Raw genomic sequence first — 22772 nt, 5'->3', positions numbered from 1 at the left:
TTGTCCGATCGATCTACAGCTGTAAGTCTGGACGGAGTCAGGATTTCGGTAGCTATACGGCAGCATCCTAGTCCCAGCAGGAGGACGACTCTGTATACTCTCCGAACGTCTGCCTGCTTATAAATTCGATGAGAAGCTAGGTGTTGGGGAAGATTTCCCAAGTATAGACGCGGATTAATTCCCAACGCTTTCGCTCTAAAAGCAAAAAGCTCTTTCCCAAATCCCGCATGGACTAACACAACTCGGCTCCGGACCTAGGAACGGGAATGACAATAGGTAATTGCTAATGGCGAGGTCCGGGATCTGAATGGCCTCTTTCTTTGGTCATTTTGAAGAATGTCGGCGGAAGAAGAAAGGTTGAGTGGGTCGAGAGAGTGGTTTAGGGTAGCGATTTGAACTGGGGAGGGAGCCGACTTCTAAAGATTCTCTATTCGACGCTTCTACACAAGATTCTGTAATCTAAACCAATCGCCTCGCAATCAACTCAAGTCCCCGTCCCCACACTAACACTCCCCCTCCGACTCCTCACCCCAAAACTGCCCATCCGTCTCAGCACTCTATCTTCATCCTCCCATCCCTGACCATTCCCCCTGCCACCATCACCCAAATCCTCTCTCTCGACTCCCTGAGGCAACCTGACAGCCCTATCCAGCGCGACAGGCAACCCTCTATGCCGTCCCCGCAACATGACAGCACAAAGGATCAACTTACTCGCCTTATGCCACCCACCACTAAAGCTATACGCTTCGTTCGGCAACCCAGTCGAGATCCCCACACACCCATACCCGCTCACGACCTCGAACGCGATGTTAAACACCGAGTACGTAACCGGATCCCGATCGAAATTCGACACTTCGATGCAAGAAATAAACAAGATAGCCAGAACAAGCCACCAGATATCATGAGCCAACTGGCCACGGACCTGTTGCCTCACGAACTGTTTGCCCGTCGTGGTCGTGGCTTTCCTCGTCGCGGCCATATTCTGGCTCGCGAACGGCGTAGATAGGTTGTCGAAGGTAGTCGTGAGCGTGCGTTTGAACTTTGTAGCTAGGGATCCGAGTTTCGGGAGCTCTTTCTCCCGTTCCGATTTCGAGAGGGCGGATTCCTCGTCCGAGGAGTCGTCGGCGTCGTCGGCGTAGATACCCAATGAACGCTCTTCGTAGACGTTGGAGTGGCGCATGGTGATTACGACGGGGTACACGGAGATGTACATCATGATCACGTAGAGGACTTGGAGGCCGATGCGCAGGCTGGTGATGGAGATTACGTAGAAGCCGCCGGAGCGGACGGCGAGGGCTTGGAAGAGGCCGTCGAGGACCCGGAAGTGGGCTGGGATGGAGGAGGTTGCTGGGTTGCCGATGTTGAGGACTGATAGCAAATTAGTACACGTTTCTTGACAAAGATCTAAGCGCCGAGGAGCATATCCGAGGAGTTGAACCATATGTTCTTTGATGTGGGACTTCCGAGACGACCTAGAAGAGCTTGGGTCCTAGGATGATTATAACACAAAAGCAGATTCTACATACGTTCAAAAGCAGCCCAGTCAACACCGTTCAGAACTATGACCATGAAGAGGAGCCACCAGGTTGGGGCGCTGGGGAAGAGGTTCGTATAGACGCGGCGAGGATAGCGGAGGACAAAGCGGAGCGTAGCTTTCTGAGAGGGGAAGGCATCCGAAGAGGGGTAGATGAGGCAGAGGATCTTGAGCAGAGACCAGAGAATTAAGCGGAGAAAGAGAGGGTAACTGATTAGTCAGTCAGCATAATTCAAATAGGGCACGAGACGTTTAGCGAAGCGAACCACTTACGCTGTATTTCCGGCAAGAATGAGAAGACCCATTGTGACGAGTGTATAGACCGAAGTCTGAAATGGGATCTGAAAGCAATTAGCGGTGATTCCTATGCGATTCTCAAGTTGACTTACCATATTTGCATCCAATAAACTCATACCCGAATTATTGAAAGCGCTGATTGCATTGAAAACACCCAACCACCTACACTGTCAGTACATGATCCAAAGCCTAGTGTTTGGGTGTTCACCAAGGATTAATCCCATTCTCCTCCGCAGTCGACCGCTTGTTGTTCGCAAAATACCAACCTAATCCAATCGAGCCCAAAAGTTGCCAAAGCACAAAGTAAATTGGTACAATCCAGGCTAGTAATGTGATGGCTCGATACTCGACGCCTCCCTGTTTAACATATTAACGTTGCAGAAAAAGGGGATATGACAAATCGCTTTGCAGCTCCAGATTCACAACACTATTTCGAGAGCTTGCAACCCTTCGCTTGCTTTCATTCAGCTCCAAAAACAATTCGCTTCGCGGCTCTAGATTCACATCACTGTTTCGAGAGCTTGCAAACCTCCGCTTGTTTTCATCACAACCTCAAAGACAAATTGCAGTCTCCGCTTAAAAGCGCGCGATCCTAAGATGGAAACAGAAACTTACCAAATGTTCTCTCTCTGCTCTCGTCAAGCCATAAAACTGCGCATTCCGCCCCGTCGTATGCCTCGTCAAATACGTCGGATAAAGGGAGTGATCCAGGTGCGTCACCTCATCCTTAAGCACCTTCGCCCTGTTCTCCATACGATTCAACAAACCTTCACCATTCGCCTGGCGCGGAGACTGGTATGCTGACATAGTCGTCGGACGGGCGTTGTTCACGTTCCGGAAACTGAGAACGCGGTGTTCGTATGAGATATGCGTAGAGTCTATGCTACGCTGACGGGTGCGTCTTTGCACGCCTTCGTCTATCTTGTCTGTTTCGTCTTCCACCTTTGGTTTGTGGTTGCCTGCGCTTGGTTCTGTCGTTCCGTTTGCTGGTTTGCCGTTTTCTTTGTTCGTGCTTTCTTCTTCTGCTGCTATTGTTCTGTTGGGTGATTCAGGCCACACGTTCTCTTTCCCGGTATCCACAGCTGGATCTCGAGGTTCACTATGCCGACTCTCGAATTCGCTCCTCTCATCTGGTTTTCTTCCCTCATCAACCGTGGTGTCGGCCGTCAAAGCTCTCCGCATGAACGGGCCTGATGCACTTACGCTCCGTCTTCTAGTTCTGCTTCTCTCGCGAATGCTCTCTCTTTGTCTCCTATCCAAATAGTCAGTCCTGCAAACCTCCATTGCAAACATTTAAAAGCCATGGAAAGCTCCAAGAGTTCAAAAACGTCTCCAAGAGCCTTGACTCAGCTCCTAGACCAACTCAAAAATCCAGAGCCGCCAAATTTCCAAACAAATCAACACACAAAAAGGGGCCCCAATACTCACTTAACCAAATCCCTAAACCGCGCTTCAAAAACCCTCTTCCGCGCATGCACCGTCGCAATACTAACCCAAATACTTCCCCCAACCACAATCAAAAACCAAAGTAACACCTGCTGCGCGGTCGTCATCTGGCTCAGATTCACGGTATTGAGCCCCGCTTCCGTCATGGCGCTGACGACCAGGAACAAGGAGTCGGTGTACGAGATGGCGTACTGCGGGTTCGAGCAGCCCCAGAAGATGAGCGAGAAGAGGAGGCATATGGAGATGAAGTATGTGTAGTGGAGCGTTATGAAGTTCCAGTGCAGGTGCCGGCGTAGGGAGGGCGGGATGCTGAGCGTGGAGAAGAGGGGGTGCTCCGAGATGCTGGAGGAGAGGCGGGAGAGGCGGGTGGAGAGGGAGGGTGCCATTGTTCTGTGTGTCTGGTTGTCTGGGTGGTTGTTGGTAGTGAGAGGACGGGGCTGCCAAGATTGAATCGGGGATGTGGCGTGATATTTGATCTGGTGAGTACCCGATTCCTCAGGCGACAGTAGCCGTCCTCCCCAAACCAACAACAACCTATTGTTTAGCTATGCTATCGTCTCCCGTGGTGTCTTGGTTGCTTTCTTGGCAGCAGAACTCCAAACCCGACGCGTCTTTCGAGATAAGAAAAAGCTGGCTGGTGGTCCCAAGGAAAACTAGCGCGGCTCGGCCCGACGATAAGCCTCATATCTTGAGATGCCGAGCATTTCGATGAGGCATTATTATTTTAGGCAGGTTTGGATTGAAGACATGAGATGAGATGCGATCTGAGAGTGAAGTTGGATGAGCCAGCACAGCGCGTCATGTCAATTTTAGCCAGAGTTATTGTGGCGCAGTGAGGCTTTATCTAATCCTAGTCTGGTCAAGGCGTATTTCCACGCTTGACTTGATAAACTGGCTGCCGAGAGTGCTGCAAATTGCTTACTGTCAGGAACATGAAAGGGAGCTTTTTTAATTACAGTGCAGATACTTCGATTATTCAGATATAGCAGTAAGTCACTCATATAAATAGCACAAAATGTAATGTTCAACAGCCAACATGCTCTTCAATTGCATCTCTCATCTATATGCATTTCATACATCCGTCGATCCATCATTTCTCTCTATCCATCATCTCATCAATCAAAACATGGTAGGTAGTTTTTGCCTGCCTGCCGTCCTTCATCTTCATGCAAAATGCTCATCGTCTCCGTATCAAATAAATAAAAAAGTAGTAAAATAAAGCATGGGTCGTAAACCCCGAATATTTCCTGAACGCCGCTGTATCCTGCCTTGGATGCCACCTTGGCACAGCTCCTTTTCCCAACATCGAATTTCTTCTTTGGCTTTGATATGTTTGACAAATAAAATTATGATATCTCCCTGAACGCCGTGACAAAGTAAATCCCGGTGAATGCAGCCGCATTCTATAGCGTACACGCCCGAAGGCGGAAGGTGTTTTTGTTATAAGCGACCAGATTGTCGCTTGGTTAGAAAATCGGGAGGTTGTCGTGGCCGACATGTAGGCAAGCATGAGTATGATACTCGGCGCTGGGATCGGTGCGATGGTCGCATTACCGTTGCTGGCTCGAAGATTTATCCTCCGGCTTGCCTTCAGCCTCGCGTTGGTGTTGTTTCATATGTGAAGTGCAAATGCTCACAAGGAAGTCTTTCAATGTCCACGTTGTGATGGATCTCTTGGAGGTTGTTGGCGACGACCGTTCTCACCTCTGGCATTGATCCATTCCTGTGTACCGCTCTGTCTACCGGCAGGCTGCTCAGCAGGCAGTTTCTGATCTTCCGGTGTTCGTGGACGAGCGCTGCTCATTGATGGCTCACCAGGTCGAAGGTTGGAGACAACCGATTGAGCAATCGAAGCAACAACATAGCCACGTAATTCCTTGTCCTCCCGAGCATCCTCTTTCTCTAGGCGGAATCGTTCATCCTTGGCCATGTTGGATCGTCGAAGATTACGAATTTCGTTTTGAATGTAGAGCATTACCTCCTCAGGACAACGATTACGCTCAAGAGCATGATCAGTCTTGCGCACATATCGTCGAGTGACATCTGTCGCACCGTCCATCGAGAAAGCGATGCAGTATGACATCTTCTTTCCCCATCCATCAGAGTACAGTCGTGGATTATCCCAGGCTTCCTCGCAGGCATCCACATGGACCCATCGCTTCTGCATTTCGGAGTAAACTTCGGTCCAGACATGGTCCTCGGCGTTCCAAACCCATCTTACACGACCACCAACAGCTCTGCACAACATGCTGAAAGCATTGGCCCATTCTCCACATCGTCCCTTTCGTGTCTGGAGTAGACGCCACACATCGCCGTATCGTGGAAATCGTTCGTAGGCTCCACAGTCGTTCCCTGAGCATCGGTAAAGTTCCACTCGAAGAGCCCCATAAGCTGATTCTTCAGGTGTTGGAGGTGTCATTCCTTGTGCGATAGTTGGTGAAAGGCAGACCGAACATGGAGGGTTATTGACCCATGAGAAGAACGTTCGCTTAAACCATCTAGTTTGCAGTCAGAAATCGTTCAATGCAGCAGGAAAGATGTAACGTACCTCAGTAAGGCGCGGATGACGCAGTCCTGGTATCCCCATTCTGGTTTTCTTCCATCTCCCATACTCTCTGCCTGTGCCTGGAGCACTTGGCTTTCTTCCTCGGCCTCTCCGTAGATTCGGTCCAGTGGGATTACTTGTAATGCTTCATCTAAAAGGCCTGGATTCTCATATTTCGTTGGTGTCAGTGATAAGGAGATTAATAAGTTTCGAAACTTTTGTGATTGCGCATCGGTGGGTGGAGCGGGTATCTTTGGCAGATTCCGTAATGAAGCGTATGAAGGAGGTGTTGGTCCTGATTGTGAGCCACTGGATGTTGACGGTCGGTATCCAGGGGATTGAGGGGGGTTGATTGAAGGAGACCCTCGAAGGTTGTTGGAGGAGGAACGTTCTCGAGGTGAGGGCGATGATGTTCGTGAGCGATCGAGTTCATTGAGTCGCTTTACCCGTAATAAGCCTTCGAATTGTTCTCTCAAGTCCTTTGCCCATCTTTCGTCGTATTCTGGGTTCTGCGACGCTCCGTATCGCGAAGAGTCGGCCATGGTATCGGCTCGAGGGTGATGTGGCGAAGGGTCGATTGTCGCCCACTCCAACTTTCGCTCCGGTCGTCAATTATGTCTCTGTCCTGGGTTGATGGTATTCTCGTCGATACTCCGTACCGGAGCGCCTCTGAATTGGAAAGGTCGAAGGAGAGGAGAGTGTTCAACGAGAGTGAGTGTCTGACTGAGTGAGTGTTCAGTGTTCGATGTTCGCACAGCCGCAGCAAGACCGCGCAAGCTGACGCTAAGAGTTTTAGGCTAGTGTGGCAAGTCGCAAGGCACCACCCAAGAATAGGATCAGTGAGGGGAAGGGACTGTGGCAGTTATTAAGAACTCATGAAGAACCACCACGAGAAGGCAGATGAAGGCGTCGTGAGGTGCGACGACGAGGTCTTGGTATAGGTGGTATCGATGTGTCGGGTACGTGTGTGAGCAATAGTGTTTAAAGAAGTCGAGTAAGAAAGAGTGCGTGGTGCGGGAAGAAGATTAGGATTCGGAGTCGTCGTCGTGCGTGCTGCTCGCTCGCTGTTCCGTCAGACACGAAAGCCAGGCCAGGACCCGGATGTGGATGTGGATGTGGATGTGGATGATGGGCGATGGGCGCAGACGCGTGGGTAGGACAGTCCCTCAACACCTAATCCACTCCACTTCACGCTAGGAAGATTTTCACCGCGGGTGAGCACCGCTGAGTGGCTGCAGCGCCGTAGTGGGTCTGCAGATAGAGGATGGTGATTCGACGGGCGTCAAGGGCCCCAGTCTTGTCGTCGTCAGCTCCAAAATCCAAAGTTCACCTCCGAAATGGCAGGGCAAAGGCGCGCGAGCCTGACCGTTGAGGCGCTTTTCCTTTATATGGGTCTGAGCAGCTATTTTGAATGGCCTGGTTTAGAACGGGACCCTGGTGACGTCCAATCACTGTCGATCTGGTTCTCAATTACTAATTCGAGATATCTCTAGTTGGAGACGATGATAATTGCTTCTGGTGGTTGATGTAGACTTCTCTGACAAGTGGTCCTTCTTCTTCTTCCTCCTCTTCTGAATATCGACGCAGGCCTCTCGTTCTGCTAATCTGTGGAGTCTGCCTCCGCTTGGCACAATCAAAAGAGAGTGTCGCCGAGAGGAATGATCTGGTATGACGGTGAGGAAGACTGGATACGTCGTGGTGTCGATCCAATCACCGTGTCAGACGAGCCGTATATTGACGTCGATATTGATGGAATTTCTCAACCTTCGGGGATGGAATGGGCCAAGTGAACCCCAGCAATCGTCGTTTCTGTGTTGCAGCCTTGTTCGAAGATTGGAATTCTCGACTTTCTCTATCACGTGTGTGTTTCCTGCCGGCTTGTTTTAGGCTGGTCGAGGAGGTATGGGGTAAGTCTGTGAGAATCTGCAACAGGAGCCGTTTGGGGCGCAGACCAGTCTCTGAGCCTCACACCTGGAAAAGGGCCACGAAGCTCAAGGTCGATCAAGATACAGATCATTCGGATCACAGAGCTGCCGTGAGGATTAAAGTAATGCGCCCAGCCCCCGACAGTTCCAGGACTCCATTTCTTCTGCGTTCCCTCTGCTGACAAGTGCTGCTGGATCACGTCGATTTGCCCCCCATAGGCAAGAGTTTTGATACGCAAGCCAAAGACAAACCTCACTGCGTTACGCAGTCTGGCCACCCGTGTCGACCCTTCGTACAGAGCCGAAGGTTTCCTGCTGCCAGTGGCCCGCGACTCGAGGTCAGCCGGTGGGTTTACGTGAAGCCAAAACGTATATCAAATTCCCAATGACCTCCCTCTCGCAGACAGAGAGACGTCAAGAGCGAGTATTAAAGACGACGACTATACCCACTGCCAAGAGAATATCATTTCCATTCCAATTTACAATTAATCATTGTGCAGTGTGCACGTCGGAAACATGTAAACGATTGCCCATCTGCTCCCTCACAAATCCATCGCCGGGTTCTGCGTACGAGGACGCGCAATCAGGGTCTTGGCAGTGTCACCAATAAGGCCTAGCGCACATTTAAACGCTAAGCGAGGACTGAACATCAAACAGACACAAAGCTTGATCATCTACCTGAGATTCCAATTCTTCCGGGTCCGTGTTTCTGCATTCTGTCCCAAGGAAATCTGCATATTTTAGAGTTAAGGTAAGGTTTGAGAGATTGTTTCGTCTTGGCGTCATCTGTTTCTGAAGTCAGACGAAGAATGAATCGTAAGAGGCAAAAGGAAGAGAGAACCCGAGATCTGGCCCGCCGACGACGATTGCGTTTTGACAGCTCGCCTCTTTGCTCCCTAAGTTCTCTCTACCGGCACAAGCGTCCTGACTAATGCCAAGATGGCGCTGATGGCATCAAAGATTCGCAATCCAGCAATCTCCGAAGCGCAGTCGTGCTTCTCCGCCAAATAAGATTGCCTTCTCCACAACTCGCATGTTTTCGTCACATGAGCCGCATCGAGGTTTTTGGGGTTTCGGCACCGAGCCGAATGGGGATGCGAGGGCGTTGTTCTCCACTGCTCAATCTTGTGCATCTATTGAATGCACGTGCTTCCTCCACGTCAGTCTGTCTCCCAGTGGGGTAGAGCCCCGATGAGAGCTTTGAGCCGCATCAACTATCGAATTCGTCCACCCGGCCCGAGTATGAAGATTGGTTTACGTCCACTTGACAGTTCCTCTGAGTCGTGACAGATGATTTGAGAGTTGACGCGCGTTTAGAGTTTGCGAATGTGGTTGATACAGGACAGGCAGCCACATTACTCGGAAAGACATGTTCGACGTACACGTGGATAGATTCCACATCTGCTTAATTCAGAGTGCCAACAGACAAGACAAAGTTGTCTCGTTGTAATTATCTGATCCGTGGTTGAGGCTGACACTATCTCGCGTATCATGGCCTCGTAGACTTTCTAAATCTCTGAGCACTGCAACATCAAAGTATCATGGTATTTGACCGAGTGGCAAAACAATCTTGATTTAATTCAGCGAATAATCGCAATGTCACACACATACATACACCTCAGACGCGTATCAAAGATCATCACACTGCTGCCTACAATCCTTCCATAATTTTCGCCACTCAACATCTCTCTACACTACGCTACTATCCTCGCTTCTTACACATCCCCTCTATACTCGCTTCCTCCTCATCCTGGCTAGCCTTACTCTGCTTACTTCTAACTCTTCTTCTTCTCACTCGTCCACAAACAAGAAGCGAAGCATCAGCAGTATAAAGCACGTGCCTCGCAACTTACCCCTGAACGGTGACGCGTTACATGCTGTTCCTAAGTACTCACCTCTCCACCGAATGAACAATCGGGGAACGAGATCTTCCACCACTCGGTGGGAAGCCGACTACTGTTACGTCTGATGAGATGATTGCGAGTTAACTGTGCTATCATCGAGATACGGGCCTTGGTGTATCTCAACTCGTATCTGAGAATCGGAATGTCAAGTAGCTAGCTTCCTTGCACTCTCATCACTCTCATCACTTGCAGCCAACAATTCCCCCTCTTCTTCGAGCATCACTCATTTCCTGTTATTATTTATACTTTACTCAAAAGTCAGAGAATTCTGGACATAATATACTATATACAGCCTGCAACAAATAGTATTTGTCTCGGTATACCTCCCACCGACACCGCTCACTGCTTTACCCAGGGAAGAAAGGAAGTCAATGACTTAGTAAGACAGTAGTCATGATCAGCAGCAGCAATGACGACGAGAGCTAGACGCGCGTCTGCTCTGCTGCTCTGCTGTTCTGCTCTATGGGATTACAGTAGCTTAAAGTGGTAGGGTGTAGGTGAAGGTGGGAATATCCCGAGTCATGCCGAAAATATTGTCCTTACTTGCTTACGAGTTACGAGAGAGAGATATGTGTGTGCGGATGGATCGGAGGACGGTAGGTACCTAGTGTGGCGAGGTGATGAAAAGAGCGCAGGCAGGCATGCGGTGGATGTGAGTCATCTGATTGGAGGGAGTCTTGTCACAAGAAGGAGTTGAATCGGTGGGATTTCAGCTGCTGAATGACTGGCTTGGTCTCGTGTTGATATAGTTGATGTAAGCTGGGATAAGTCGTATTGTTACGAAGTGCTGGACTTTGAGTCCGGCTTTCTTTGTTATTGTTTGTGGAGTTGGGGATTCTGGTTAAATGGCGTTGTATGCTAAGCCTTGGGTTTAATATTTTCTGGTTCACTTCTTGCTGCCTAGGATGTCCAGGATTTGGAGACTTCACGTTGGGACTTGGAGGATTAGACGTTAACATGTTGGTGTTTGATTCTCGCTTTAACGCTATTCAGTAAAGCGTGTTCCTGCTCCCCGACCACGTTCACGAAGTGATCCTACCGCTGCCTATCCTCCTCTTACCAACTCTTCATCACTCATCCGCGCTGCTACTCAAGCGGAGATACCGAGCTTGCCTCCTCATCTTCTACAATCTTAAAGAGCTTTTGTAGTTGCTTCTCCAAATTCTTGCATGAAAACTTCCATTCTTCTACCTCTAGCTTGTAATTCTCGACTTTCAATTCGCTTTCACTTGCTAACAGTGCAGCTCGACGTAGGTCGAGATCCGCTCTTCGAGTCTTTTCCATCAGCGTTTCAGTAAGGTCTCTGACCTTGTCGTCCGCTTCTTTCTGGAGCTTTGCTTTCATATCGCGCAGGATCTGTCTTAGAGTTCCAGTTGGCCACTTTGCTTTGGAAGCGTCTTTGGTTGCTTCCCAGCTCAAGAGTTGATTGTTCATGAGTCCCACGTGTATGGCTTCCTCTTGTTCGTATTCCACGGGAACTCCGTCCATATGGTATACGTCGACTTTGTCATTCTCATGAATGGGAAACTCGATTTGAACAGTCATTGGCTGTCTACCAACAAAAATCTTGGGTGGAGGAGAGGTCTGGCGTGCAGAGGCTTCAGGGGCGTCTATATTGATTAGCTTGAGTTCTGCAAGTGCCGAGAAAGATCTTACATGGTGGCCGAGCATGTCCTTTCCCTTTGTCTAACTGGTTGCCTGAGGGTGGTTGGACGACACCAGTCTGGTCTCCAGAACCTGTATTGTCAGTCCCATGTAATGTATTCTCGGAAGACTTATGTTTTACCTTGTGTATTATCGCGGATCTCCATCTGGTCGAACGGAATCATCAACTGATCATGTCCAGAAACAGACTCGTTGGTACTGCGTTGTTGCTTTCTGCCACGCCTGGAACCTGAACCTTCTGGATGCTGCCTCGGAAGGTTCTTATGCCCCAGAGACGTATTTTGAATAGCACGCATGGAGTGGTCGATGAGTTGGGTCAAGTTGGCGACGTCTGTAAAAGAAGATGTTGGTTGTTTGTAAGGATATGGACACCGAGACGACTCGCCGTTGTAATTGTCCATCTTCGCAGTACGCACAGAGACGTCGGTATTGTCTGTCGAGATTCTGATGTCTGTGATAAAGAATGGTAATCGTGCGCAGAGTTGGAGTTTGTCAAGATTAAAATGTCTGTGATGGAGAATGGTGGTCGTGAACGAAGCTGGAGTTCGAAGGAAAGCAAGGCCTCACTAGCGCGTTGCTTCCTTCCTTTCTTGATACGATTCGAAGTCACAACTCATCATGACTTTCACCATCGCTCCTACCTGACTAAATGCACTTAGAAAGTGACTGACATGATGTAGAGAGTTGACTTCCAGAGGATAGACAGGGTGGAAGGGAGGGTGAAGCTCGGTTGTGCTTGAACACCTGGTTTCTGTTGACTGTAGAAGCGCATTCAAGGGAAATTTGACTCCTTCCTGTGACTTCTAGAGCAAGCATCAAAACAAGCAATCGGGAATTCTTCTCTCACTCAAATCTCTCACTTTGATGGAGCTTATATCCTTGACATTGTCTTCCCATGGAACAAGAGTTCCTGGTTGTAACGCCAAGGACTTGATGGGCTCTGCAAACAAGAAAGCAGTCGGCTGAGGATCTTCTACTGTCGTGAACAGCCATGAAGCTGATTAATTCCTCCTCCGCCGATTCATCGGATGAGTACAATGACCAACAGCAGTAAGAAATATAGCAAGCCCGATAAATGTCAAATCCGAACCAGACATTGACAAGTAAAACAGACATCACAGGAAGAACAGACATTATGAACAGCCAAGATATTGTGAAATACTCCATTCACATTCGTGCTCTGTAGACTTTTCCTTGCCCAGTATCTCACCACCCAAACTCCAGCTAATGCACACAGAGACTCCCATATAGGCAAACGTACATCACATGGCCGCCATCTCTTTATCCTTCCACTCCTGCTCACCATAATATCTCGGCGGTAGATCCGCTTCCCAGATCGGCCTTTCGACCAAAGCTACCTCGGGTCCAAATTCATCGCCTTCGCCTATCTCCACGATACCTAGAATAGGTCTATATTTGAAGGTCTTCCAGTGCCAAGAGCGAGACTTTGTACCCTTGACGGCATCTTCGGTCTCTGTATCACCATAAATCAGACGCTGGAGAGTAGAGACATCATCGACATCCTCATCAACATCCATCGCATCATCATCCTTCACAAGCATTTCCACCTCCTCAATCTCAACCTCGTCTGGATCTCGTTTCTGCATCTTCCTGGAAATACCAGTGTTTAGCTGATGATCCTCAACGTGACCTCCTGCCCCAGATGGATGTTCCTTAGCTGCCCGCTTCCGTTTCCGACTTCCAGCGCCCGCGGGATCCGGAGGGAAATCTTGTGACAGATCAAACATCCATAACGAATTAATGCTGTACAACCATATTCTCTCTCGCGAATCTTTAACATCCCAAATGCAGCCTCGTACCTGATCCAGAGATTTTTTGAACTTAGGCGGGAAGCTAGAAGTCGGGTTCCGCCGCGACCAGGCGCTCAGTCCACCCTTCAAAACCTCGAATTCGAAGACATCAGATGTAGCTGTAACCACGAGCAAGCGGTCCTCTCCTTCGGGCAGGTCGTGTGGCACAGGGTGCGGATTGTTTCTGGTAGGATGCGGTGACACACCATTACTCAAAGGCTTTTGTGCGTCGTTGGTGCCGGGCCGAAATGAGAGCACCACAGGTGCAGCAGGTAGCTTCGGGAGTAACGATGCAGCTGGATTGCGTGTCCAATGCTGACCGAAGATGAGCCTAGTTTTGGACTCCTCTTCTTCATCTGAATCTGATTCAGGATCTGAAGAATCTGATGACGCGGCGTCTGCCTCGTCCTCGGGTATCGGTAAAGTAAGATCCTCGTTTCCTGAAAGTACGAACGTATCAATGTAACCAGCGATATCGCTGATGGCGAGGATCCGACTGTCTGAAGAGAATGTAACCTGCGAGATTGTTCTGTCGTAAGTGCCAAGGCCGCCAAGAAGAATATTCTTCTCGATGCGGCGATCAAGTCGTGAAGGCTTGGAGGCTTGTGAGTGGACAGTGACTGATGTGGCCTCACTCGTTATTCTAACGAGCAGGATATGACTGTCTGGACGAATAATGCAGAGCCATTTTCCGTCAGGTGAAAATTGGACAAGTCTGGCTCCAGAAGCGATGCTTGCAGGAACAACAACTTTCGAGACCCTCAAACCCTCGCCGTCTTCTGGTTTCTTACTACGTAGAAGAAACATCTTGAGATCTGTCGTGGTGGCTACAGTGACTAGATTGCCGTCCGCGCTTAAAGCTGTAGAAGTGATATTCGCCTCTCCTTTTATAAGCATTTTGGCGACCAACTTACGGCCCTTCACCTCTGCTTCATCTTCACTCTCTTCGGTTGTTACAGCTTTCGACTGCTTGTTCATTCGCCATATATGAACTTCTCTGTCCCACCAACTCGCCATCAGCCTCTTGCTTGGTGCGCTTCGTATAATTGGCTCTTGGGCAAGGAATGGCAATGCTCTTTGGTGCTCGAATCCGAATTTGCCGAGAGGAACCACGATGGGAGATGCGTCAGGACCTATGATTGTTAGCCATGTTCAAGTATGTGAAGTTGTAGCTCCTACCTCCAGATACAAAAACGCTCATGCCGAGGCCTTCGAAGCTTGCCATAGTCTTGACATCGTGATTGTGAAATCTGCGATGTGCCACTTCTGCCCATCTTTGCTTGCCCTTACCTACTGGCTTGTAGGTGATGGTTCTTCTATCCATGCCACCACTGAAGATTGCTGAACCATCATGACTTGTAGCAAGACTCAACACGTCCTGCTTGTGCGACTTTATCCTTTGCGACATGGTAAATGTTTTTCCATCCCAGATCTTGACCTCTCCAGTCGAGTCTCCAGAAACGATATTTCCACTCTTCAGAACTTTGACACACCATATAATGATTTCCTTCGGTCCTCCTTTGGGCCCTGAACCAGTGGTCATATTTCGCAACAATGCACCCGTTCGGATATCGAATATACGAATCGTGCTATCTGTGCAACCAGCAACCACAATATTCCTGTCTTGGAATGCGACACTAATGATCTTTGCTTTCTTCGAAGATGGGCGAATGAGGACTTTCTGAAGCTGTAGATCATCGTCTTTGGTCGAGTATAGTACTAATGCTCCATCCGTGCAGCCAGCTATCAGACTTTGCCCCGTCCACTGTGCGCTGCTGCCAATGTCTTCCTCTTCTGCAGGAAGTAAGGCAGGCTGGGCAGCAATACACCATATCTCTCCATGATTGCCACTGGCATTGCGAAGTGGTCGACCCGTCTCCAAATTCCACTCTGTGACCGTAGTTGTGTATCCTATACTGAAAAGTCTTGATTTCCCAATAATCGTTCTTCCTTCGACGTCTTCATTTGGATCTTGAGTCCATACAAGGCCATCAATACTGCGATCTTTTCCTCCTCGAATAATGGTTTCCTGTAACCACAAGCCCTTCAGCGGATTCCAAATTTCGATGTCTCCATTTGCGCGTCCGACTGCTAATCTTGGAGGGGCAGTTTTCTGATCTTTCGAAATGTGCGAGTGGGAGAAGGCAAGCGCGTTGATTGTCGATGGAGGGTAGGGCACGAATCTGCAGCGGTGGATATCCATTGTGCTGGTAGGAAACGATCAAGACCTTCAGTGCTTCTGTCGAAAAAAAGTTCGTGAACTTTTGAGAAATTCACGATTAGATTTTGGCAGTGCGGGAAGGCGGTGAACAGTTTCAGCCAATTAAAACCGATGCCAATGGGGTGCCGATAGATAAACTGGCTAAAAGCACGCTAAGCTAATATTGAAACCTTGATACCTTGAGCTGATGCGGGATGTCTTTCTCATATTGAGCATTCAAATAATCTCAGAACCTATTGATTTCCTATCCATTTTTCAGAAGCTCTATTTAGTTGCCTTGTCGTCTCTTGCTTCCACGAATTCCGATTCAAAATCTAGTCCTGCATCTTGCCGGATGATGCCATACAATGAAGACGAGTACAATGGCCGTTGTTCTTGACCTTCAGAATACTTCTTTGCTTCTTCAAGATGTCCTAACGCTATCTCCCCTACTTTCAGTCTTGCTCCTGCGCTCTGAGCACAATTGATGCCGTGTCCGACATCTTTGATGGCAAGGTTCAAGTCTGACCATGGTTGTACTCCTAGTCATGATTAGTCTAATTCAACCTTGTGCATACCGAAGAGTACGCGCATATGCGCCCTGTAGTGAGCCTCTTGGACATTGTATAAGCCAGTGGTCCGTATTGTTGTTCGATCAATGCCTCAAGAGCTTTGCTTCCTAACCCTGTCTTTTCTGCGAATACGTGGGCTTCTGCGATTATTTCCATCATTGCGGCCGTGATAAAGTTTCTAATAGATTCAGCTGAAAGATCAGAATTTTAGGATAGTTTGTCCTACCCTGAGGTTTTCATCAAGCTTGCTTTCGAAACGTCTTCTCCAAGGCTGATCACCCCTCGTCCCATCACGCCTTTGAGATATGGCTCGATAGCGCTCGTAGCTGCTGCAGGCCCAGCAACAATAAACAACAGTTGCCCAACCTCTGCAACAGGGGATGCACCAAAGACAGGAGCTGTTCCAATTCAGTACAGACGAGCTTATTTGGGTTGTCACATGACTCACCTGCTGCAAAGAGTGCTCCAGCTTCGCTCAGACGAGAAGATGCTTCGACTGTGCTGTCAGGATGAACGGTAGATGTGTCAACCACGATCTTGTTCTTTAGATTCCCAGCAGCAAGCACTTGCGTCACAATCGTCTCCAAGGCAGAGTCGTCGCTAAGCTGTGGCGCTGTTAAGTGGCTGTACTCATCTCTACAAAAATACATACCGATGTAAAGACGATATCCGAGTTCTGAATTACTTCGACAACGGACTGGTATGGTTCGCCTCCAAGTTCTTCTAGAGATGCGCCGCGAGACATTGTACGATTAGTGAAACATAATGCAGGAGCACCTGTGGATTTGAGATGCTTCTGCAAGTTCTTGGCCATGCCAATTCCCATTGATCCAAGACCTAAAACATCAGCGTACAATTCTACGGACATAGCAGTCATTACGCACCAATCCATCCTAGCTGTGGTGGTAATCGAGAAGAAGACATCACGTCTAGAGACTATAGAACGAGATTTCGAAACGAAAGCTTATCAATTGAATCAGGTCTGCTACTTAGCTCTTCTGTGTGTCTCCTGCAATTCATGAGTCACTTTAGCATAGAAGCATCATGTGAAGTATGATTCGTTAGTGCTTATCCACCCCATTCTTAGCGTTCACTTTAATTTTAGCTTTTCCTCGGAGTGTACTAAGAAACCCACAAGTTGAGTATCATCGTCTTCCAGAAAGATTTGGGAAGTACAAAATGGCTCCAAAAACAGGTTAAAACTCCCAAGTTGATGCAATCATTTGGTACGATTATGGCTATTTATACACAAATATCCGCCCCTTCCTGAATTAACAGCTGACCAACAATAGATCCCTATACAGTACCATACACGCCTAACCTTTCTCCCAATCAACAATTGTTTACACGGTACTCTCAACGGTCGAAGCACAACATCCTCAGCCATGCAAATACCACGACAAGAACCTTACGCCCAACACCAATTGCAGTCAGTGTGCTTAAAGAGACAATGTTGACTTGAAACACATTGTCCACGGGCGTGCCACGCTCTAAGAACGCCGAATCAAAATCACCAAGAATCCAATTAGTTGAAGTAGGCTCCTGATGAAGTTGTAATCAAGCAAGCCAACAAATCTTAATGATGAAAACCTCAGGTCGGATATCGGCAAACAGTTTTCGTGAACTACTCTAAGCATGATTGCGAGTGAGGTTGGCAATGACCTCAGAGGGCAATGCACCAGGTAACTTCTTAGAAGTCTGGTCAGTGATAGGAGCAGCAACCTCGGTGTCGTTGGTTTGATATTGGGCCTTCTTCGAAAGTAACATCTTCATCAGCTCTTTGCCCCACAAGGAGGTAGGGAGATCAGTCTTGCCATCTTCAGCAACCTCAGTGCTGTCGATCTGATCCAGGCCTTCCTTCAAAGCTCCAAGCAGCTTCGTCGCGTTTTCAATGATGCGGCGATTCCACATGACCGAACTAGAGACATCGTCTTTGCCCTCATCCTCAGCCTCCTCTTCGTCATCGTCTTCATCATCCTCATTGGTCTCAGCTCCTTCCATGTTGTTAGATACATCAGTGATGCCTGCAACATCCAGGTGCTCGTTGGAAGTTCCATTACTAGAAGCGAGTCCGTCCCTAGCGGTGGCGTACTTATGTACAATCTCTTCGAACTTTACGGCAATGAGTTGGGCGTCTTCTTCGGTCGCGTTCCGAGTCGCCAGGCTCATAGCTAGGTGAACGAGATTATGGAGAAACTGTCTCACGTATGGTGCACATTCGGTCTTGCTGGAGACTTCGGTCATATTGGAGGTGGCAGTCATGTTGCCGAACGCAGTAACGTTGGAACGAGAGTGGAGGCGGTTGAGGTGCTTGATCTTCGACTCATGGTCTGCGTGTGTAGTATGGTTGAGGTAGTGGGGCTTAGAGCCTGGCTTCAGAAGATAATGCACTGCAGGCTCATGCTTGGTTTGGTTGGTGAAGTGAGGCTTGAGTTCAGGTTTCTTGAGTTGGTGAGGAGTGTGCTCTTCGTGCGTCGGATTCTTGTGTTGTCGGTGAGAGGGAAATGTTGTCCCATTTATATGCTTGATACGGCAGTGAGCATCAATTCCGTTGCAGTCCACAGCCAAATCTCGGGTCCACACGTCTCTGGAATTCCAAACCCAGTTCTGAATGTCGCTCGGCGTCAACTCAGCCGCAGCTTTCAGGAGCTCCTCATCGTTCATCGCATGGACACGATCGATGTAATCCTGTGGAAGAAACTTGTTGGTCCATTCCCGTAGAACAGAAGAGTCTGCACATTTCAAACAATCTCTGATCTCGATAAATTTATGGGAAGAGGGTTCAACATCCATGGGAGCTTCTACATCAAACCAGGTCCGATGAGCATTGTTAGGTGGGTTGCCGTTGTGCTTCATGTTTAGACCCAGGTCGTAGAAAATGTCTGCGCACTTCTCGACTTTCTTCCTCTCCTGTTTGAATTCTACCTTTTGCGTGCAGTCGCGTTTGTTCAGGATTTCGACTTGAGCGGGAATTTGATATGCAGGAGGAAGCTCGTTCGTTGCCCTTCCGATGCCAGTGACATCCTTATTGCGAAAGATCAGTGGTGCTGCTGCGGCTAGGCCGATGATGGCACCCTTGCTGAGGAGTGTGAGACGCATGTTTGTATCTGTAATGCCTTTCTTTGTTTCGGCAGCGAATGAGGAGGTTTTGACACCGGGTGAGATATGTTAATTGCAAGAATGAAAGGAGTGATTTTCGGTGAGCAAGGCGAGATTTTATATTCTTGTGTGGTGCTGGAGCTGGAAACTGCACTATCACTCGGTACCATTTGTCTGAAGAGAGAGGGAAGCGAGCGAGCATTAGGGGTCTAGTGCGCGAAAAGACAGCGGGCACTACGTCTAGTTTGAACACACTACGCAGAACATTACACTTGCATCTCATCACAAAAGCTTGCTAGCTGTTCACTTACTTCATTATATGTTGAGATTGGATGATACACTATTTGGAAGAATTTTTTTCTTCACCAACAACCCTTCTCCAAGCGTCATATGCATGACAATTGCACAAAGATAAATCTTGTCTGAAGAGTGATTGGTTGCTTTTGGGCAGACTAAAGCTAGTCAACAGCACTTTCACACACAATTGAATTGTTTTAAGAATAAAAAGGGATCCTTTTCTAAAAAGTGCGACATCACGGTCCTCACGATTAGTAGCGGGGAGAAGACGGTGCGAATAGAGCGAGGCAAGCAAGTTGATATAATCGTCGACGACTCCCTTGAGACACTGCGGCCATTTGTGCTCAGGGAAGCTTGTTCTCGAGGCCCTTAATTTTATGTTGTAATGTTTTGTAGCTACTATGCTGAAATAATATGGAGTGACGGACTGGTGACTAAGTGGGCACCAGTATTGGAACTTGTGAAAGGTCTACGGTCTCAATGATCGCATCCTTAGTTTCATGTAACAGAACATGTCAATGCTACTCATGATGTCAATGTCTAGAAGGGTGTGAAAGCCTAATGAATGCTTACCTAAGTATTTTCATACGTACCTAGGCATGTGCCCGGGAAGAGCTGTCAAGATCTCGAGCATTCGATCTTGCAGAACACTTCTCGTAATTGGCATGTACTTTATGATCAAACGCCAAAGAACTCACTTACAGAGCATCTACAGCGAATCCTCTTTGTCTTGCAGGCTACGTACGTGAGCCGACCTCCAAATTCGGACATGAAACTGCAAGCCATGCTTGCGGCTGAACATGGGATCACCGAGAGCCTTTCACAACTGGGTTCGAATCGTGTCTTCAACATACTTTCCACTTAGCCATGAGCGGTCATTGTTTTGTTTGTATTCTTTCCTAGAAGCTGTCGTCATTTCATTCCCAGATAATGCGCAACTCTTTGGAGGAGGATCTCAGGCTAGATCCGAAGTCGGCAATCTGAGCCAAGTCGAAGCACTCTTTGACGAGCGGTCAGGTGACGCCTTGGGGCAAGAATCAATGGTCTTGTCGGAGTTTTCCTCACATCATCTTGGACGTCAGCTACAAGACGACTTTAGAACGTCTTGAAACACAATCATCGCAAGGCTGTTGGTGGTGCGAGATTCTTCTTCAGTTGATTAGCTACGAAGACTCTACGAGCGAATGGCTCTCAGGATGTCGATGGAGAAGTCCTCGAGATCTGTCGCACTGGAAAGCTGCTCTGTAAGTCTCTGAACCGAGATTAAGCGACGAAGAGGTTGCAAAATACTTCCATATACGAGTCTCAGGACTGCCGACTAGTGCGCCATGTTTTAGGAAAACGATGGCTATTTACGTGAGAAGCAGTACGATGATTTGAGCCTTTGAATAGAAACTCAACTGAGGTATTAAATTATATACTTCCGCTGAACCGTTTCTGCACCCGCACCGCGGACCGGACTGATTCAGCATGTTCCCTCCATTGCGCATGGTGCCTTTTATTCCCATCAAGACTAACCTGACACTAGAAGTATTTGGTGAAGTATTGCCTGATACCAAAGAGAAAATTCCTTCGGAGGCAGAAGAAGTTTTGTTTCTGTTCTTGTTACGAAGCAAGGAAAATATGGAGGGGTTGGTTTTGAAGCTTTGGGAGGGAATGTGTATGAGCGCCTGGGTTTCGTGACTCTGAAGAGTTCGGAAGTTGTCCCTCTTGAGACGATACAGCGTGAGATAACTTGACAGAAGACCATTAAAGGTGGTCGATCTACGAAAACTTTCACCAAGTCATTGTCTGGTTCTGGGACGTTTCATTGGAGTTCAGAAACAGGTCTTACTACGACAGAAGGAAGATTGTGAAAGAAGACAGCTGGAAATGTCTGATGCCTTGGGTTTTTCGTGATGCTTTTTCGAAGAATACTTGAAGCACCATTGTTCTCGCATATCATATAAAGGGCGACCTCAGATGCCAAACTTTCGCCTCATCAATCACAGCATCATTCATCATCGCATTAACAATTACAGCAACTAAATTCAATCAATCACATTCAAAGAAGCACAAAATGTCTAACTTCGGCTTGGCTCTCGACAGCATCGGCCTCTTCGGAAGCTCAACCTACAATCCGCGAGATTTCGAAAACAAGTGTGTCTTCGTTACGATGGCATATCTCCAGGGTCTGACCGCTGACCAGTTCGCCATCAACGTACAAAGAGAGGGTCTCTACGAAGCAAATGAAGGCTGCGGAATTGGCGATATATACGACATGCTAGAGCGCCAAGGAGTAACGAAAGGACCTTACCTCCTGCGGTTCAATATTCCACGAATTCACAGTTGCTTAGATCGCTTCACACAAGTATGTGGTATTATATACAGTAGACCTTATGGCACATCACACTGTGTGACTGTACGCAAAACGGCCAGGGATGCCCAGCACCGAAATGGATTGAAGTATATATGCTATCAGAGGGAGACGGAGGGGCGAGATCTCACCTGGGATGCTGAGGCAGGTGAACTCGAGATGATCTTCAGCCTTTATGGTAGAGGATCTGTGCACTCCATACCCCCCAAAAAGGAAGATAATATTGATTCCGAAAACTGTGCACCGTAGATACAAGCAGCAGGACTCCGAGCAGAGGTACTGGCCCTGAGAAATGAGAATTAAGATATGGTCGTAAACTCTCATTTCAGACTGGCGCGGAGGAGCAGATTGAAGGAAAGACGTGTAGTAACTGAATGTCTGTCCTAACTTGAATCATGCACTTGATGAAAGGCTGCTGAGTTTGCCTAGTAATGAAATCTCACATATGACGAGAAAGATAGGAATGGGAAGTATATGATGTAACAGTAACTCGATCCTTCCAAGGCTCCAAAAGCTCTGATTCGAAAGTCTACACAACAATACCCATCCTCATCTTCGACAATTCAGACAACGATAATCGCACAACTCGACCGACATTCAAATACCTCAAAGTTATGACCCATACCAGCGCCCAACATCCCAGAAGATGCCTCCACCAACCACACACATCATCACCCGTACTCACAACGCCCGAACTTAGCATCGCAATCCTTTGACGTGGAAATCCTACTAAACGCCATGGCTCTGAATAAGTCTATCTCTCAACTCACTGCTCAGTAACTCCAAAACAGGTTGCGAATCAGCCGGAAATAAAAACCCACAACAACCCCAAACACAACTCCAGAAGCACGCCTTACTACCCACATTTCATTGCACAGCATCGCAGATGAAGTAGGAGCGGCTATTTGGGAGTCCTCGGTGGTGGTTTCAAAACAGCTCAATGTCTGTCTCTCAGATTATCTATCCTCAAAAATTGACTTTAGAGAACAGTAAAATACCAAATCCCTGCAGAAATCTCATTAGCAAAATGCGACATGCAACAAAACATCTCAATGTCTGTCTTTGAGATTGTCTATCCTCAAAACCAGACTTTGCAAACCAAACAGAAGCAGCAATAGCAA

General features: G+C 48.1%; 7 protein-coding genes across 7 annotated transcripts; 1 reads left to right on the top strand and 6 right to left on the bottom strand.

Moving 5' to 3' along the window:
* Nucleotides 1-147: 147 nt before the first annotated feature.
* Nucleotides 148-4043, bottom strand: LY89DRAFT_679084 (TrkH-domain-containing protein). The gene is made up of 7 exons (XM_018213803.1): nt 3260-4043; nt 2447-3083; nt 2040-2188; nt 1924-1993; nt 1808-1875; nt 1527-1744; nt 148-1368 (listed from the first exon to the last, which is right to left on the bottom strand). The coding sequence occupies exons 1-7, from the start codon at nt 3661-3663 to the stop codon at nt 485-487; spliced, it is 2430 nt and encodes an 809-aa protein (XP_018078117.1). The 5' UTR covers nt 3664-4043; the 3' UTR covers nt 148-484.
* A 558-nt stretch (nt 4044-4601) lies between these two features.
* Nucleotides 4602-6761, bottom strand: LY89DRAFT_2036 (uncharacterized protein). The gene is made up of 2 exons (XM_018205800.1): nt 5826-6761; nt 4602-5775 (listed from the first exon to the last, which is right to left on the bottom strand). The coding sequence occupies exons 1-2, from the start codon at nt 6362-6364 to the stop codon at nt 4926-4928; spliced, it is 1389 nt and encodes a 462-aa protein (XP_018078116.1). The 5' UTR covers nt 6365-6761; the 3' UTR covers nt 4602-4925.
* Nucleotides 6762-10620: 3859 nt separating this feature from the next.
* Nucleotides 10621-12117, bottom strand: LY89DRAFT_776010 (uncharacterized protein). Its single transcript, XM_018222001.1, has 3 exons — nt 11438-12117; nt 11308-11388; nt 10621-11261 (listed from the first exon to the last, which is right to left on the bottom strand). Exons 1-3 carry the CDS (start codon nt 11715-11717, stop codon nt 10738-10740), a joined length of 885 nt encoding a protein of 294 aa, XP_018078115.1. The 5' UTR covers nt 11718-12117; the 3' UTR covers nt 10621-10737.
* Nucleotides 12118-12239: 122 nt separating this feature from the next.
* LY89DRAFT_633438 (WD40 repeat-like protein) lies at nt 12240-15362 on the bottom strand. The gene is made up of 2 exons (XM_018211342.1): nt 14307-15362; nt 12240-14260 (listed from the first exon to the last, which is right to left on the bottom strand). The coding sequence occupies exons 1-2, from the start codon at nt 15328-15330 to the stop codon at nt 12579-12581; spliced, it is 2706 nt and encodes a 901-aa protein (XP_018078114.1). The 5' UTR covers nt 15331-15362; the 3' UTR covers nt 12240-12578.
* A 250-nt stretch (nt 15363-15612) lies between these two features.
* Nucleotides 15613-16823, bottom strand: LY89DRAFT_776008 (NAD(P)-binding protein; the record flags this gene model as incomplete). The annotated part of the gene is made up of 7 exons (XM_018222000.1): nt 15613-15869; nt 15916-15941; nt 16012-16077; nt 16126-16297; nt 16348-16504; nt 16552-16736; nt 16784-16823. The coding sequence occupies 7 exons, from the start codon at nt 16821-16823 to the stop codon at nt 15613-15615; spliced, it is 903 nt and encodes a 300-aa protein (XP_018078113.1).
* Nucleotides 16824-17496: 673 nt separating this feature from the next.
* On the bottom strand, nt 17497-18998 carry LY89DRAFT_744217 (uncharacterized protein; the record flags this gene model as incomplete). The annotated part of the gene is made up of 1 exon (XM_018221028.1): nt 17497-18998. One exon carries the CDS (start codon nt 18996-18998, stop codon nt 17529-17531), a length of 1470 nt encoding a protein of 489 aa, XP_018078112.1. The 3' UTR covers nt 17497-17528.
* A 2356-nt stretch (nt 18999-21354) lies between these two features.
* On the top strand, nt 21355-21918 carry LY89DRAFT_744215 (uncharacterized protein; the record flags this gene model as incomplete). Its single annotated transcript, XM_018221027.1, has 1 exon — nt 21355-21918. One exon carries the CDS (start codon nt 21355-21357, stop codon nt 21898-21900), a length of 546 nt encoding a protein of 181 aa, XP_018078111.1. The 3' UTR covers nt 21901-21918.
* Nucleotides 21919-22772: the final 854 nt, after the last annotated feature.

This window comes from Mollisia scopiformis, assembly GCF_001500285.1.
Source record: "Mollisia scopiformis unplaced genomic scaffold LY89scaffold_1, whole genome shotgun sequence".
Lineage (NCBI taxonomy): Eukaryota > Fungi > Ascomycota > Leotiomycetes > Helotiales > Mollisiaceae > Mollisia > Mollisia scopiformis.
The sequence above is the reverse complement of the archived record's forward strand: the minus strand, read 5'-3'. Positions and strand labels throughout refer to the sequence as shown.